At 42.7% G+C, this 18155-nt stretch overlaps 1 protein-coding gene across 4 annotated transcripts; it reads right to left on the reverse strand.

The window, feature by feature from the left end:
* Nucleotides 1-4003: 4003 nt before the first annotated feature.
* On the reverse strand, nucleotides 4004-17769 carry ern2 (endoplasmic reticulum to nucleus signaling 2). Of its 4 annotated transcripts, none has more exons than XM_040146487.1 (24): nucleotides 17432-17769; nucleotides 16037-16154; nucleotides 15910-15943; nucleotides 15262-15334; nucleotides 15107-15179; nucleotides 14824-14946; nucleotides 14625-14726; nucleotides 14226-14285; nucleotides 13881-14097; nucleotides 13098-13176; nucleotides 12753-12903; nucleotides 11475-11626; nucleotides 11139-11327; nucleotides 10334-10487; nucleotides 9953-10057; nucleotides 9754-9841; nucleotides 8841-9030; nucleotides 8594-8690; nucleotides 8177-8376; nucleotides 7739-7886; nucleotides 7168-7295; nucleotides 6758-6881; nucleotides 6588-6655; nucleotides 4004-6459 (listed from the first exon to the last, which is right to left on the reverse strand). In XM_040146487.1, exons 1-24 carry the CDS (start codon nucleotides 17519-17521, stop codon nucleotides 6277-6279), a joined length of 2946 nt encoding a protein of 981 aa, XP_040002421.1. In that variant the 5' UTR covers nucleotides 17522-17769; the 3' UTR covers nucleotides 4004-6276. The 4 variants fall into 4 exon arrangements, with proteins under 4 accessions (XP_040002421.1, XP_040002420.1, XP_040002423.1 ...); XM_040146486.1 differs by having other exon boundaries at nucleotides 4005-6459; nucleotides 9754-9844; XM_040146489.1 differs by lacking the exon at nucleotides 9953-10057 and having other exon boundaries at nucleotides 4005-6459.
* Between the last annotated feature and the right edge of the window lie 386 nt (nucleotides 17770-18155).

An 18155-nucleotide genomic window follows, 5' to 3' on the forward strand; every position in this document is an offset into this window, starting at 1 on the left:
AGCGTTGTTTTAGAATTCACCGCTTAACATAGAGTTATTTACACAGGAAGTGAGTAGAATGTAATTTAAGGTCTACACATACAAACACACGCATGGCACAAACACATGTGGCAGCCTGCAGGAGCTCCGTAGCCAAAAGAGACAGAAATGACCCTGTGAATGGGTAGGCACAGGCTGGGGGACGGACAGACAAAGGGAGGAAGAGGGAATACAAGAAAAAGTAAGGGGGGGGGAAAGTGTGAGTGTGTGTGTGTGTGTGGGGGTGGGGGGGGTCATGTTTCCTCTGTTGAGCCCACTTCCTGTCCTGATCCCGAAATGGAGAGACTGTAAGAACGACATCCCTTTGCCTGTTTCGATCTGTCCCCTCCCTCTCCCTCTCCCTCTCCATCTCCCTCTCTATCTCTCTCTCTCACACACACATACACACACACACACACACACACATCGGAGAAACCCGAACCACCCTCCCGAGGTATCATACAAAGGAGATGAGAGGAAAAAGAGGCAGGGAGCAGAAAAATATATCCCCAGTGGTCTCTGAAACATAAGGAAGCCTTCGTTTATAGAGGCAGAGAGGCGCAGGACATTTTGTCCTCGAGTTGCACTTCAACATTTGTGTGTTAGATGTGGCCAACTGTATGTGTGTGTGTGTATCTGTGTTAAACTGTGTTAAACTACATATCATGGTCGTTACCAAAACACTCATACGGGATAGTTTAAGGGCTGAATACTAGTCTGTCCCGGAAGTGACTTATTTTATATTTTACAGATTATTATTATATAATGGTAACATGTAAATGTAGCAACACGTAGCGAAATACAAACTTATTAATCACTTATTACTTATTGATTACTAGATAAACCAAGGGCAACAGGCCTTTTTCACAGCAGACATCTTGACTTGTCATAGTAGGAAACAGGTGATACTAATAACATAAACGATGGCTCCCAGTCAGCCATGACAACAGTGAGTCAGTCTGTCAGCATCATTACTTTTATTATTTACCCCCGTGCTTTTTCCTATTGTAACATGCCAAAATGTCCTCTGTGAAAAAAAACAGAGCAGCAGGAAAGACGCAATTAAAAGTAGGTGGACGAAAAGGAACAAATACGGTAAAAGGGAAAAGATTAAAAGACCATAGAAAAGAATTTAAAAACCTGGCATAGCAACCAACTGTAAACGCACAGTGAACCACCACGAACAACATATCAGCATGCTGGTGTGGCAACTACCCAGCAAAAGCTTGGTGACACCCAAGCAACCCACCCCACATGAATGATCCCATCAAAACCTTAGTAACCACCTAGCAAACCCCTACCAACACCCCACTATAAACCAAGCAAAATGGGTTTTGCTAAGACAGCAAGCCCAGGTACATTTTCAAAAAATATAATCTTATTCTAGTTCTAATCTAAATTTGCTAAAATTATACATTAGAGAAATTAGAAATATCAGTAAAAAAAATCAGACTCTGTTGACTACACTAATATACAAAGACCCGAGTACTATCACACGTTTATCTGTATAGCTGTGTGTGTGAATGAGTGTGTGTCTGCATGTGCGTGAGTGAATATGGTCTCATGATTCTGGTTAAGCTGATGTTTCCCTAAGGCTGTTTTGATTGGACCTACAGCTGAACTCTGATATTCAATAATGAGCCAAGTGCTCCCTGTGTTTCTGCCTCTGCCCTTCACACACAAACACACACAAACACACACTCTCACGCGCACACACGCGCGCACACACACACACACACACACACGCGCGCACACACACACACACACACACACACACACACACACACGGGAACTGACCAAACGAATGAATCATACAGTGAAATATAAACAACTGGTGGTTCATTAGCCGATGATCTGGCCATGACACATCACTGGAGCCCAGGCCGTCACGTCATTAAACCACTTCTGTCTTAGTTCACACCGACAGTGGAATTAACTCTGTGATGCCTGGCAACTCATCTGCTCTGCAGCACGTGTTTTTCCTCTTTTGATGGCAGAGCCTTGAGGGCCTTTTGTTTCTTAATCAGGGGAAACGGGTACAGCAGATAAACAAATGCACGTGGATGTACAATGACAAACACATACATATGCATGCATAACCTTAGAAAAATTACTTCATGCCTCATGTAACAATTAAACGGAACATATGGAAACAGTTTAGTAATCATTTGTCTATCTTCGCCTCCATATTTCCATTCTTTAACACGAAGGGTCGTTTGGAGGCGCAAGAGAGAGATGTGCAAGGTAGATGTGTCCCTCTGCTGGTATAAAAGAAGTAATGCAACATTTTAATCAACTATATTGCACCACTGCCTGTGTCTTGGGCTCTCATGTTTTATCTTGTAACTCAATAAAAAAAAAAAAAAAGAATTAAAAAAGGGAAGGTAGGAATGCACACAAATACAGAAAACATTCACAAAAAGACAACAATGAGAAAAAAAAAAAAACAACCCTCATAAGACATTAAGCTGCAAATTTACACAGGAAGGACATTTTTAAGTGGGACATCTCCAGTTGAGTATTAGAGGAGAGAGGAGAGCACAAAATATAAAGGAAATGAAAGTGAGTAATGAAAAGTGAGTAAAAAGTGTATTTAAAAGTGATTTCTGTAGGTTTCACCATTGACTTCTCTCTTCCAAGATTCAAAAGCTAGTCATTGACAGGTTTCCCAGGAAAATATACTTCTGCCAGGTTTTGTGTGAATTGATCACACAGCATGTCTCAGCATGTCTCGGCATGGCTGCATTCACAAGCGCACGACGCATTCAGATCCTACTGTAAACTTAACCAGTTCACCTCCTCCTCCCCATCAGCGAATGTGTGCCTTGTGGTCGCGAGTAAGATCGACTCTTTCACGATGAAACCGAAAAACCTGCCGGATCCTGGGTCGTTAGGCTGCTGTTGTTGTTCTGCAGGAATCTGCTCTTAAATCTCAGAAGTTTGTCGGTTTTCATGTGTAGCTGGAGAGACTGAAAAACCAGGATCCCATATCAAATGAAGTCTCACATTGCATAATTAATGTCGCAGAATGCATTATTACTAATGCATCATTACACTGTAAATTAATTACAAACACTCTTGTTATTCTTGTCTATCAGCATTAACAGCATGAGGTTTCCCTCTCCAGGTGTTTTTAAAAAATGAAAATAACCTACTGCAATTATGCTCATTGCCTGAAAGTGAGACGGCTACACTGCACCCCTCTGCAATTAAGAGGTTTATTTTTAATTTATCTCATTATTTTATGTTTACTGTTGATCACTGCGGCAACTCCAACTGTAGCAAGGCCCTAGACAATTAAAACCTGTGTATTAGGTGCAGAACATTGTGCTGTAAATTGTCTAGTAGTACTGAATTAATTTAATGAATGATTCCAGGAAAAGGCAGGCCCTCGCGCTGACTTCCAAACTGCCACCATGCGTCACTGCGTTGACGGAGGAGGTTTGGGAAAGAGAAAGGCAGCATTTTTTTAAAGACATTTTATCTGTTGCGACAGAAAGTAAAACTGGGAAACGCAGAGCTGGACTCTCATGGACGGTAATTACATGCAGCTGATTTCACTCCCCAACAAAATCCCAGGAGTTTAAGTGGTACATTTTAATTAAAAAAAGAAAGTCCTAGGATGGCTTTTAAGGGAAATTTTGCGTAGTTACAATTGAATGTAATGTTCCAAATTGCGAAAGGTCTCTTGTACTGCCAACTATTAAAAATAATTCAATGTGTTCTATTTTGTTTTGTTTTGCTTCAGTAGAGGCTTTCCCATAAACCAATTTCTCCAGTATGTTGAGTATTTCTCTGTAATATCCATGTAAAATAGTCATGAATAAATAAAGTCAGTGTTTGGTGGAAAAAAAACAGAATTAATATCAGTGTTATCAATCAGCTAATGTGCTTCACCGAGACTGTGTGGGTGCGGTTTGGTCAGATATGATTGATTGGGCCTGGGAACACAAGCAAACAACCCCACAACTGTCTTCAGATCCTGATTCAAATGTTGCTTAATCCACGGACAAAAACACAAATACACAAATCCGTCATGTGAAATAACCAAAACTGTGCTGACTTTGGCAGAAAATAGTGCGTTCGTGCAAGACCACATCGCTCATAGCAAGAAAGCTGCTTGAAAACATGTTTTCAGGGTCTTTAAGACAGGATTTTTAAAGGTAAGTTTTACCTTTCCTGTAGTCTCATATGCAACGTTGACGACTAATTGATTACCACGCTGTAATAATGAAGACAACAGAATAATTATTTGTGACAGTTTTCTTTTTTCACTGAACACCAACTTGGCCGTAATGGAAGTGTTGATATTTAAGACCACAAATACGAACTGATCTTACAGTCTGCTTTTCTCTGTCCGTTTACAAACTCAACACGAGTCTTGATTTACGTCATTCTTTGGCACACCCAAAGCATCAATTTAATCCACTCATTCAAAGAAAAAGTACAAAAGTTTGATTCCTCATCATTCATTCTACTGCAGCACTATAAACAAACCGTCACCCAGTAGTTGGGGGGGGGGGGTCACGTGCATTTAGTAGCATTTTGCGAGGCTTTGTAGGCTTAAAGGCTCGCGCAATGCTGACGTTCAGGAGCGGTGATCCGATGAAACATACTGCATTTCAGTTAAAAAAGGAGTAAACAGCACAAAATTGCTCATACATGTCTGTAAATTAAAATGAGATGGGAGATGTAGTTGCCATTTTTGCATTATTGACCAGACACACTGGTGATAGATTTTTTTTTTCTTTTTTTTTTTTTTTTTAAAGATTTTTCACAGCATATGTACAATGCCAACATCTTAACAGTGCCAGTGATAGTTGTACTGCCTTCAGTGTAAAAAAAAAAAAAACCCAACACACTCAACAGCTGAGTACACTGTTCAGTGAACGTAGCCACCTTCAGCAATGCGGTAACGGACGCGCACACACACATACATCAAATACATAAAAAGAAATAGCAAAGCAAATATTGTGGAGTGTTTGGCACTTTCTTCCACGTGGGGGGGGGGGGGGAGCGCAGCAGGAACACCGACAAGGGGAAAGTAAACCGTTTCAGGAGCTGGTCCAATGGATAATGGAGATTTCTTCCATGACATGCAGCTTTGTAACACTTTGCTTGTAACAGCAACACAGGCTCCATTTTGAACGAAACCTGTTGTCCGGGGTCTGTGCTACCCATAGCGTGTGCATCTCGCTTACAGGTTGCTGTGCTATTTAATCCGGGCGCCGAAAGCCGCTCAGAAGTGATCGTCACCTTCCACAACAGGCTCATATTTTAGTAAACTGAATTGGTTCAGCAAGCTAAAATCCAACGAGGTTCCATTTAAATCTGTTATTGGGGGCTCTTATTGGTTCCAAAGGCAGAATTCCTATGTCTTTGAAAGCTAAAGCCTGTAGCTACAATCTGAAGGTGAGACTCGAGCAGCATTAGTTGTGACACTTGATGTGCACAGAATGTTTGTCATTTATTTCAAACGAATATCCTCATCAAATGAGCGATGTTTGCTTAATAAAATGCGATATAGTGATATATGTGATAAGCATTATATAGGTTTCAGGTAAACGTCATGGTGTAGATGTTTGCTGCATGTCATACCCCTCTCTCACCCTTGTTTCCTATGTGACTCTGTAATATGAACTATCCAGTAGTGTCAGAAATGCCAAAGAAATAATTTTAAAAAATTCTTTAAAATAATTACCCTCTTTAAAAGAAGCTGGTTTCCCATTTGTCCTGTTTGTTTGTTTGTCTTTTATCAGGATATCTCAAAATTGAGCTTTTGGTGAATTTTACAAAATTCACCAAAAGCCTCTCTCCTGAATTTGTTTTGGGAATAAACACATTGCTGAACTATTGAATTTCATTGAATAAAAAATATCTGGCACCTGCATCTCATGATTCGTTATGTGTATTCTGAGGGAGTAACATATTAAGATATAGTTTAAAAACATGTTCTATTATTAATATAACAAATGTGTGCAGCCTTTCTGGAGATATGCATTCTGAGTGCTTTCTAATTTGTTTTTTCAAATGATTTCTTTAGCAATAGCAGCAGAAAAATAAAATGAATCTATAAAACAAATCAAGACATATAAAAAAACTTTTTCACAGCACAGTAACTTCCCCCCAAAACAGTATGGGCTTTACAAAAGCAATAACAGGGCACTGTCAGGGTTTTCCTTTGCTCACCAAAAGATACACCAGTGTATGTGTGTGTAAATGTATAAAGAATACGGAGTGCATGGAGTCATGTGAGAGTTATTTGGCGCCGGGGGGCAGGTAGTAGGGGTGAAACAGTCTCTCGTGGGCGCAGATGTGCAGCGCAGCATGTGTGTGCATCAGCAACCGCGGAAACCGTGAGGTGAAGTAGCTGACGAAGCCTTCGGGGAGCTCGCCGAGAGTCTCCTGCACCTCCGGAGGCAACTCGTGGTAGTGATGTTTCTGGAACGTCCAGAATGAAAGAAAGGCAAAAGCAGGCTGAATGCGTCAAAGTGTGTCTGCTTGTTTAAAAAAAAAATTAAATTAAATAAAAAAATCGAAGCGCATGTCGTGTAATCATGCCGACTGACCTTATTCCTCATGGCTCTCAGCAGATCTCGGACCGAGTTTCCTTTATATGTCCTGAATCGCCGCAAGTCTGAAATGTACATGAGAAAAAATACATCACAGACCATTGAAGGCTTTGTTATCCGGCACAGGTATGTGATACTGCTGTATGTGGGCATGTTTGAGAGTGTACCTGTCTGTAGAGGCACAGAGATATGCATCCTCCAGTTGATTCGGACCACAACTCTCCCTGCAGTTTCCAGTCTGACCACGATCGGACTGTCTGCTGGTTCCTTCTCTATGCGGTCACTCACATCCTTCGAAAAGACACATGAAAAAATGTTTCTAGAGTCTACAGACAGAGACTTGGAGGCTTCGCAAAACAAAGGGCCAATACATAAGGAAAAGCTACACTACCCAGGCATTGCTCGATCAGTGTTGATCGCCAGAAAGCAAAAAAAACCAAAACGTCTATTTAGATTTTTTTTTAAAACAGCAAGCAAGATACAATAAGTTTTCCAAAGGCATGAAAAGAGACCTCCTGTAGTACCACAAACTTTGCGGTCTGAAACCAAATGAACTCATTAAACTGACTTAACACACCTGGAAAAAGAGCAGCTGCTTCTCCGGGCTCCAGAAGAACGGATGTTTGAGCACGCAGGCGGTGGAGGGGCGTGACTCGGCCTCAGCACTGATCATTTGCTCAATCAGATCCTGCGCTATGACGTCATCTGATTTGACAGATATACAGGGAATATCGCTTTCAGGTTAGATTTTTGTGATGATTACTATCCAAAATGCAGTCCGTAACCTTTTTTGTGTAACTCTGCAATAAACAGAAATGTCTGAAAAGTGCAAGTGAGCCAGAAATGCAAAAGAAGAGGCTGAAGAGGTTCATTTAGTGCAAATAAGTTAAGTGACTGGCGACACTCTCAAGTTAACTATTCCTGTTTTGGAATTTTACAAACATTTTTTAACAGGAATTCACAGCCTCCACAAAATAGCAAAGGAATTTACAGAATTATCTTTTAATTCTTTAATTTCTGGGACTGAAAGAATCCAGATTTCTTGAGGGACAGATGTATTAGCAACGTGTTTTGGAGTAAATACTATAATCATTAGGATTCAGGCGTGAACTAACCCAGAAGGACACATGCGCACTGACTGCCCTCACCGTGTATATCCGCCATAAAATGTGAGAGTGAATACTCTCCTGACAGGATGTTGACCTGCCGTCTCAGCGCATCGCCAAAAGGGTGCTGCCCCCTGCTGACCACGTAGTAAAACACACAGCCGGCTGAGAACACGTCCACGGCAGCTGTCTGAAGAACGAAGAACACAAAAAATGCAAACTTTATTAAAGATACGACAATGTGTACAGTCTCTCAGCCATGGTGTTCGGGTCTGGTTGATATGTACAAGCGGTCACAGGAGATTTCTAAGACTGAAAAATCAAATCAACCTGGTTTATCGTCTGTAACTATAAGAATTTCATCAAATAAATTATTTGTAAAAAAAAAAAAAAAGAGAGTGTTAAAGTGTCAATTTTGCATCTTAAGAGTTTTTTCTTACTGTGGCCAGTTGCCACTCGACCCTGTAACACGCATCCTACCGGTTTATTTCCAGGCGTATCCCGCAGTACTTCAGGTGCTATCCATCCTTCAGTCCCTGGTATTCCCGACCGCAAAGAAAAGCTGCTCCGACCGTCTGGAATCTTCTTACAGAGCCCAAAGTCAGAGATGAGAGCTCGGACCCGACCCAGCACGCTGGGGCCAGAAAGGAGGATGTTTCTAGGCTTCAGGTCACGATGGACTGAGGGAAGAGAGGATGGAGGGCGAACAGAAATTGTCATTTTTAAAAAAAAGCAGGTGGGTAGAGAGAGACAAATAAGAGAAGGATTTCTTATTTTTCAGCTGTCACAGTAAAGTAGTACTACATGCCACGTTTCCAGCTGAAATAGTTTAGGAATATCATTTGTGCCGACTTGTGGGTATGCACGTATACATGTGTATATGTGTGTATCTCAGACCTATGTTGAGTGAGTGGAGGTGTGAAAGGCCACACATGGTCTGTTCCATCAGAGTTATAGGATTCAACTCAGGAAAGCAAGATGGATCCTCCACATACTGGCGAGAATACAGACACATAATAAAACACGCAAAAACATACGTCAGTCTTGTCGTTAAGGACTGCCAAATATAAACTGCTGTATAACAGTAGAAAACGGGGCACTAATGAGGTCTCACAGTACTTTGCTCTTTCACAAACACACCGACCTGTTGCAGGGTTGCAGCGCACAGCTCGATGGCGATGTATGTGAAGAGGCGGTCTCTCTCTGTGCAGAAGTATCGGATGACATTCGGGTGCGTGTCAGACTCTCGGAGGAGCTGCACCTCTCTCTCTGCCACCTCAAAACACTCCGGCAGGATTCGCTTCACCGCCACATGCCGTCCGTCGAATTTACCCCTAACGTCACAAACGCAGCGCATTCGTAACATATGAAGTACAATGTGTGGCTCAGAACAATATATGTTGTTTCACAATTTCTGCAATTTTGAGGCAGTACAAACAGTGGAGAGCATTTACTGTTTTGACGGTAGACTGCATGCTTAAAGAACTGAGGTTTTGTTTATTTTAGCCCATTAACTGAAAAGTGTGTATGCTTTATGTCCCTGCTGACCATTTTCCAAAGCATACTACAAGTTTTTTTGTTTGATTTTCTACCCGCAGTCAGTGAGCCCCTGGCTTACATTCTTCTCACTACGGTATGACAACCAAAGGGCAGAGACTTACAACTTGTTTGAGGGGAGTTATCCAACACAGTGACATTCAGCAGCGTTCTTAATACAACAAATAACCAAATAGCTGCAAATAGGCAGCTATTTGCTCACTATGACGGATTACTTCCTCAAACTGTCTCACGAAACAATGTCTGCAAGTTCATTTTCATTCTGTAATGAAACTCATGTTAACAAATATCAGTGTAAAACAGTTTTATAACCTATGTAATGCTTTGGAAAATAGTTGGGAGAAATGGAAATCATACCTGTTTTGCAGTTAATGATCTGACATGCAGATCCACTAATACAGTCCACTGATTGAGGCCGAGGCTATCAACTATGGTGACAGCACTGTGGTAAAATATGGCCCAGGGAAAAACTCACATGTACACATATTATGTACTCGTACCTGAATACAAACGTTCCCGCTGTGCCGTGGCCAAGGACCTCGGATGGAGTGAAGGAGATTTTGCCCACCTGCACCTCCTCACTGTTTCCTTCTGAGAAAGAGGAGGGAAAGAGGAAAGAGGCAGAGAGAAATTAATCTCATCTGAACGGTGAGGGACGGAAGGAAATAATATACCACGTGTCTAAAACACACAAATTACCTGCTGTGGGTTTTTGCGCAGTTGTGCCATTTTTATCAGCGTCTGAGGTGCTACTACTGTTAGTGTGAGGACTAGGTGGAGGGTCAGCGGATGCAGGCGCAGAGCCTGGATATAGAAAAGTGTAGATGCACAGTATGTATGTATGCATCTCCCCCAAGTTTTACATAGAACTCACTTTTTCTGTACTCACTTTAATCAAGAAATAAATATTTCTAGGCTATGAGAAAAAAATGATGCTTCAACACTACTTTATGCATTTTAATAATCCTTCATGTCTCTGGTGCAATGGAAAGAAAAAAGTTTACTCATGGAACCAGACCCCTAAGTCATTAAATAAAGGGAATACAGCATAACAGGGAACATATTTAATCAGTTTCTTACCACGGGAGAGGTTTGTGTCAGTAGAAAGGGTTGTGTCTGAAGAAACCAAGGTCACTGTCTGAACGTTTGTCTGCATGTCGGTCTGCATGCGCTGGAGACGAGACTCAAAAGCCTCCTCCATTTGCCTTTGAGCTTTCAGCTGCTGGGCTGCGCGCTGGAGAAACACACACACACACACACACACACACACACACACACACAGACTCGGATCACACTAAATGCTATTAGAAGATGGAGATTGAGAGATCAGTATTGCGAATATTGAAGAGGAGGACTAAATGGAGCTCCTCTCTGAGAAAGATTAGAAGATTGTAAAATTCTCCTCTGCCACACCGCTGCGACGCTGTCAATAAAAACACAGCAAATGCCTTTCAAGACCAAAACTCCAAATACTTACATAACAAATTATGCTCCATTAGATAAGATAATGAATTTGCAAATATTTCTATGCTGATACGTTGTCTTCATACAGTATGACACAGAGGTGCTATCAATGAATTTCTTATTGTAATCATAATACACCCAAGCTTAGAAACATAGCTTTATTTCAACACAGTGAATTGCACTTGCGTGAAATTGTGCTCTACAAAAAAACTGAACTTGTTAATGAATTAATATACAAATTCATGCAGGAGGGTACTACAAAATCTAATCAGATCATTGAGTCTGTAGAGACAAGGTTTTCTGTAAATATGATGTGTCTATCGTGTATTGTAAGTGTAACTTCCAAGAGTAGCTCTTAGAAGTCTGATGAATACGAGCCCTGCATTTTAGACGCACGTAGACGTAAGACGCACAAACTCACAACGGGGTACGTGAGCACGAAGGCCAGCCATCCTCCCAGCAGCAGCGTCAGAACAGCCAGAGTCAGGCGGTCCTGAGTCATGTAGACCGGCAGCACGGTGCTCGGCCTCTGAGCCTGTCCTGAGGTCCCCCCATCCACCCCTCCTCTGTTAGCATTAGTGTCGCTATGACTACCAGCAACCGTCTGGAACTGAAGGACACAATAAGACAACAAGGTCTCTGGCGCAGCTTGAAGTAGGTTATAATGGACAGTAATAGATTAATAAGAGAGAAATACTGTCTGATATCATTACTGGGCTTTACTGACTCTCAGGTGTAAAGTTGGGGTGCGACTCACATATCTCTGGTGGTAGTGGGAGGCCGGGGAGACAGGGGAGGCAGAGGAGCCAGGTTGACGGGGAGGGATGACGGCCTCACCAGAACGCTGCAGGGTGACTGGGAAATCCCTCAGCATGGTGGTGTGGGCTAATGGAGGGAGCTCATGATGGCCTAAAACACACAAAGACGCAGACATAACGAATTTAGAGCCACATGAGTGTCTGTGTTTGTGTCAGGGCTGGGGTCGCTTTCTTGTCCGGTCAATAGATCAGAGAGCTACTTCAGTTCAGAGGGAGCGTTGCAACCTTTTCTTCTTAAGCTACAGTTCTTGCTTTTAAAACTTCTGGCATGTTAAAAAGGTTTCAAGATATCGAAGGTCCACTCTAATTAAATAATAGTTCAGCTTTATGAGAATTTTATTTTTAACCCAATTTTCTCAGCAACAGATAAACTCATGCGGTTTCAAGACATGCTGAACATAAAGTGAGATTTTCCAAGCTAAAATTATTTAGAGTTCGCCTGCTCCGGCTCAGTACTTGGATTTTCTATACAATCAGTAGTTTCTCTGCTCAAAAGTGATGAAATACACTTTCATCAACAACAGGGATTAAATACCTCACTGTTTTTTTTAAGTTAACATTTTCCTAAATTAATATTTTCACAAGAATATTAAAAACCCTGGTGATTAGTTTGTGGTTTGGAGTACCATTTACAAAATACACATTGTAATAATAATTTGCTATGGCTGCAGGCAGATGTAAACAGGAAGTTTCTTAATAATGAAATAAATGACTGTGTATTCAAAACATTACTTCGGTTAGATCATCCCTAAGTCTTTTGAGAAGTCTAAATATGTGCTACCCTAAATAAGATCATTGTTGCTATTAGATCCCACTCACATCCAGTAATGGAGGTAAGGTGGCTGCGTAAGCTCTGTATGTGTGAGTGTGTGTGTGTGTGTGTGTGTGTGTGTGTGTGTGTGTGTGTGTGTGTGTGTCTGAGTGTGTACTTGTTCTTATATCCCGGTGGGGACTATAACCTGAATGCACACTAACCCATTGGGGCTTGTGTCACCATGGAAACAAAAAAATTGAGGTCCCCATGGGTAGAGACTGCCCCTTGAGGGTTAAGACTTGGTTTTAGGGTTAGGGCTAGAATTAGGTTTAGGTTAGGGTTAAGGTACGGGTTAGGGTTAGGCTTTATTTGCGATGGCTAGGGTTAAGGTAAGGGGCTAGGGAATGCATTGTGTCAATGAGAGTCCCCACGGGGATAGTGGAACAAGTCTGTGTGTGTTTACCTATTAGCAGCCAGTGGTTTTTCCGGCTGTTTGTGCTTCCTGGTGGATAGCGCACATCAGTGGACGGTGTAATCTCACACTCCCCTCGCTCTCTGACCGTCACTCCAGCCGTCAGAGGACCTTCGATCCGAGCCAGGGTCAGACCCCGAGGCTGCCACGGGAACCAGAACCACAAACCAGTCACATAACAGCCATTTTATTATCACCACGATCATTATGAGTTCCTTACTTTTTGATACATCTGATCTGAGCAGGAGGGAGTATTACTACAGATGGGGACGTTAGAGGACACTGGGTGTGTGAATGTTGATATATGATAAATATGGATCATATATTTGAACTCACCACTAGAGAGACTCCATGGTGGACAAGGGAAGTCGAGGCATAGAGGTGAGAGTCCAGTTTTCCAACATAGAGAGTCGGTCTTCAGGAAACAAACAAACAAAAGCCAGGTGATTTCCTCAGCTAAAAAATAGTCAAGTTGTCAAGCTTGTTTGTTTGTGTTTCTATCAGCAGGAAATCTCAAACACTTACAAAGTGATTTTTATTTTTAAATCAAATATTAAATCGTCATATTGGTTTTTGGACAAGAAATAACTGATTAGATTATGGGTTTTCCACAGTGAAACAATCATCAGTTGACACCAATAACTTAAAAATGGAGGTAAAAACTAGTTTTGAATCACATCATATTATTCTGTTGCCAGAGAACATGCTGGTGTCTGACTGATTGGCAGGCGTCTCTTAAAATATAAAGTGTAACCAGACACCTCAAACACAGATCCAGCCATAGATGTCTTTTTAACAGAGCTTGTCTTTTTGCCTGTAGTGAGTGGATATGGAAGCATGATAATATAACTCGAAGAGAGAAAACAATAGACTCAGAATTTGTTTGCGTCTGCCTTGCCTGTATTAAATTTTAAGCACTTGCAACAACAACCGGGTTCAGTATAACAGCAGGCTGCGAAATTGTTCAGCAGTGGCCAAGGTTTGTGCTTTCTGCAAGCCTTCTAGTTACAGTTATTATGAAGCTATCAATCAGGAAACCAGCCAGAGGATATCACTTCAGGACCCAACACAACACAATTGGGAGTTTGTGTGTTTGTGTATATACAATTTTTCTCTTACACAAGTTGTGTTTGTGCGCTGGCTTGCTCCTTCACAAACTGATAGCTCCACTTCAAAGTGGCATGTGCGTCTGCCTGGTCGCCGGCAGAGGAGAAGGTGAGGAAGCGTAGCGTTTCCATGGCAAGGGACAGGTGGGGGGCGTGCCGTAGCGACTCACCAGAATACAGGTAGACCCCCACGACAGGTGAGCCATAGTTCTGACTCCACAGGACATCACCTGGAAGACAAAAACGCAGCACTTACACTTTTACTAGAGGGCAGAGATCAAATAAAGGCACACGTTCAACCCTTAGATATAAAGGCAATAATATATTCACATAGCAAAAACCACACACCTCTCCCTACCTGACTCTCTGTCAACTGTCACAACAAGTCCATCACCACTCGACACAAGATGGGCCATTTCTGGAGGTAAAGCAGGTAGCACAGGTTAGTATTGCACAAGTCGGAATGCAACATCTTTTTCAAAAAGGTTAAAAGATTCTTCGAGGTTTTGTGTTTAGTGGCGAAGCCCTCGCTCTTTGCAGTGTTCATTCTTGGACGACTTTATCTTGTTACGGTTGTGCACAAGTTTCCCAAGTAGAAAGCACTAAAAGAGCATCTACTGCGCCTCTGCAAGGGTGGCACAATCCTCAGAATTTGCTTTCTGCAAGGGTTTCATCAGTTCATGTTTACATTTAACTAATCCAGCTAATTAACCTGCCGTATCAGTCTGTCTGAGTGAATGTGCATCCAGAGACGTACTGTAGTCTTGTTTCTCATCATAAGGGGGAGCAGAGTAATCGTTGTACGTGGCGTTCCATCGCAGCTCCTGTGTCTTGGTGTCAAACATGGTAACCACATATTCTGGAAAACAAACAGGTGCCAAGTTCATAAAGCTCAGGGCAAGATTCGCGAGAATATCTCAGCCACGTTGCGTGTGTGTGGGCGTCAGCCAGTCTACCTGTGCGTCCTATGTAGAGCAGAGGAGTGTTGGGGCAGATGGATTCAGAGGAGGAGGTGGTTAAACTGGTTTGCTTCTCCCCTGTCTCAGGATCCACTACGAACCACACATCCTGCTTTTTGCCTGCATGCATGCGCACACACAGAAAGCAGATAACAAACAGCAATGAGGTATGTCAGATATTTATACCTTTCGTCAGTCTTTCACCGACGTTCTCCTGACAACTGTCTGACACAGTGATAAAACAGCTCATACTTTTCTCAGCATACACACAATGTCTCACCTGTATACAGTATACCATCAGAGCTCCTGCAAGGAGCTGACTGAACCAGCTCTGGGATGGTGAAAGGCAGTTTCTGCAGATACATCAAAACAAGTGGGTCATTAAATTTAAACAGAAACACAAACTGAAAGACAAACACACGTTGCGTCCCTCACCATCAGGCCTTCCTTGTACTTGCCACCCAGTACGTATAAACTGCCGTCATTGGGGTCTGGTAGAAAACCCGGCCTACAAAAACAATATTCATACATCAGTACAATGATTAGTTTATACGGTATATGTTTGTAGGAATGGGTGTTATTGGCAATTTTCAACACTGTTTTCAATTTACAATAATGTTGTTGTCAAAAAGAGAATATATTTTTGAGCATTTTCATGCCGTTATTAGAGATTAGACAACAGAGAGATGACAGGAAAATAAGGACTGAGAGACAGGGAACGACATGTAACGAAGAAGGTCTCTGGCCAGACCCGAAACGGCCAGAGCCTTAACCTCTATGCCACTGAGGTGCCCCTTCAAGTCCCTACTTCGAGGAATTTTTTTGAACATGCTTTTTCTACAAAACTCTTTAAATGTTGTTTAAACACAAGCAGCTTCGCCTGAATTTAAAAAAAAAGTGTAAAATTATGAAAATTTGGGATTTAAAACAGGAGATATCTGATCAAAGAATAAGTTAAGAAGACAACAAATCTGATCTCCTGATTTGTTGCAAGCTTTTGGTACTTGACAGTTTTCAATACTCCTTGGATACATTGCAGTTTGATATCCAGACCCTATGTGTGTGTGTATATATGCTACTCACTCTGTGAGGTAGACCGGCACTTGGATGATGGGGTCTGAAAGAATTCAAAGAAACAATTTCATGAAAAATATTTTAAAATGAAAATTATCATTGGGAAATAGTATTGATGTCTGTGCGATGTATGAACCTTCTCTTAGGGTCCACTTGATGTCTCCTGATTGTTTGGAGACGGCATGCAGACTACCATCCAGTGTCGAGACGAACAGGAGGGATTCTGGAAGGGTGACTGATCTGACCCCTCCGACCTGATGGGTGGCCAAAGAGAGAGGGAGAGAGAGAGCGAGAGAGAGAGAGAGGGAGGGAGAGAGAGAAACTTTAGGCCAGCTGTCTGACAGGGAGTTCAGTCACCGTGTCATGTATCCAAGATTTCAGCATAGCTCAACTACAGTTATGTGTGTGCGTGTGTGTATGTGTGTGAGTGTGTTTGTGTGAGTGTGTGTGTGTGCGAGTTTGTGTGAGTGGGTGTGTCAGGTCTGCCAGGGGTTGATAGTCCATCCTGGCAGTAAGTTTCTGCTCAAATAATCATACTGTGTTCCTCATTTAGCAGGATATCCTTATTCCATTTCTCAACACTACACCCTACATCGAGAGCTTGTGTGTGTGTGCGTGCGTGCGCGTGTGCGCATGTGTGTGTGTTTGTGTTCACTGCTCCCATATTTACCCACCAAGGGGTGGCAACTGGCAGCACAGAGCAGAACAGCACTCTGTGGTACGAGCACACGATGGCAAACACAGAGTCAAGATGTGGACAGAGACGCCCATGCGCGCGCACACACACATACACACACACACACACACACACACACACACACACACACACACACACACACACAGGTGGATTATATAAAAGGTATCCCTATGCACAGACTGGTAAAAGCCCCCCCCACCCCTCCTGCATAAAACTGAAAGACACACAAAACAGTTTGCGTCTCTTCATGTTAATTTTTCATTTCTTTGTGTTTTGTGTGTCTCTTTGTAGTAATTTGAGACTCTGTACGGTCATATTGTGTCTGTTTGTGGTTACTGCGCATTTCGTTATGGTCATTTTGTATCTCTTTATAGTCGTTTTCCATTCCTTTCTGATCATTTTGTGTCTTTTAACTAAGTGCTTTCAAACAATGGATATCAACAGTCACTTCATACAGAGTGCTTTGGCCCAGGGCCCCCCTGACCTCTCGGGCCCCTGGACACACACACACACACACACACACACACACACACACACACACACACACACACACACACAGACAGACAGAGAGAGAGAGAGAGAGAGAGAGAGCGCGAGAGAACGAGAGAGTATTAACTTTCTTCAGGCAATTCAGACTCTCTAGTAAGCAGCTAAACACTTTAAACGTCCTATCACATCATGGCAACTTTACTCGATCCCTAAATAGACACAGAAGCGCAGCGGGATGCCAGTTGCGGTCTAAACTCCGTATAAACAGCAGGACACAAACAGCATTAACAACAACAACAACAACAACAACAACAACAGAAAACAGCCACACAACACAAGGTTCACCTGAAATAGTTTCCCGTCCCAGGACAGCAGGAGAAGCGACAGCAGCAGGCGTCCCAGAGCCCCCATGACCCCGAAAAGACTTTCTTTCATGACTGAACAAACGGGGGACAGAAGCTATTGAACTAACAACAGAGGTCGAACTCTCTCTCCATTTCCAGCGCGGGGGTCCATCGGTCAGAAACTTAACACCGGCCGTTTCACATCCCCGGAGCCGTGCTGACAGTTGCCGAACACGCTGAGATCTAAGCTAGCAGTACCGCTTTAAATCCATAGTAACACCAACGCAACCGTTCTTGCCACTATTCCATGTTTCCGTGTTGGGACGGAACCGGTGACGTCAGCAGGGAACTGTCAAGGACCGGGGTGACGCGCCCCTCCCCCCTCCTCCCCGCGCGCTGAGTGACAGGAGGCTCAGCCAATGGGCGCGGAGGTTAGGAACAGAAGGGGAGGGGCTGCAGAAACGGCTGGAACACGTGGAAACAGACAGCAGGACAGCGGTGAACGCAACGAGAGCGTCTTTTTTGTGCGATGGAAAGTGGTGGAGGGCGTCATTATTCGTTGTCTCTTTGCACTCCCCACAATATCATACACACACCACAGTGGTGGAAAGTAGGTTCACATCAGGTTCTGGTCTTAGGTACGATTTCACGGTACTTTTACATTCATTTCTGCTGTATCTCAGTTACTGTACATACAGTATTTACTACTCTGTATACTTCCACTT

The sequence above is a fragment of the Xiphias gladius genome, chromosome 15 (assembly GCF_016859285.1).
Source record: "Xiphias gladius isolate SHS-SW01 ecotype Sanya breed wild chromosome 15, ASM1685928v1, whole genome shotgun sequence".
In the NCBI taxonomy this organism is placed as follows: Eukaryota; Metazoa; Chordata; class Actinopteri; order Istiophoriformes; family Xiphiidae; genus Xiphias; species Xiphias gladius.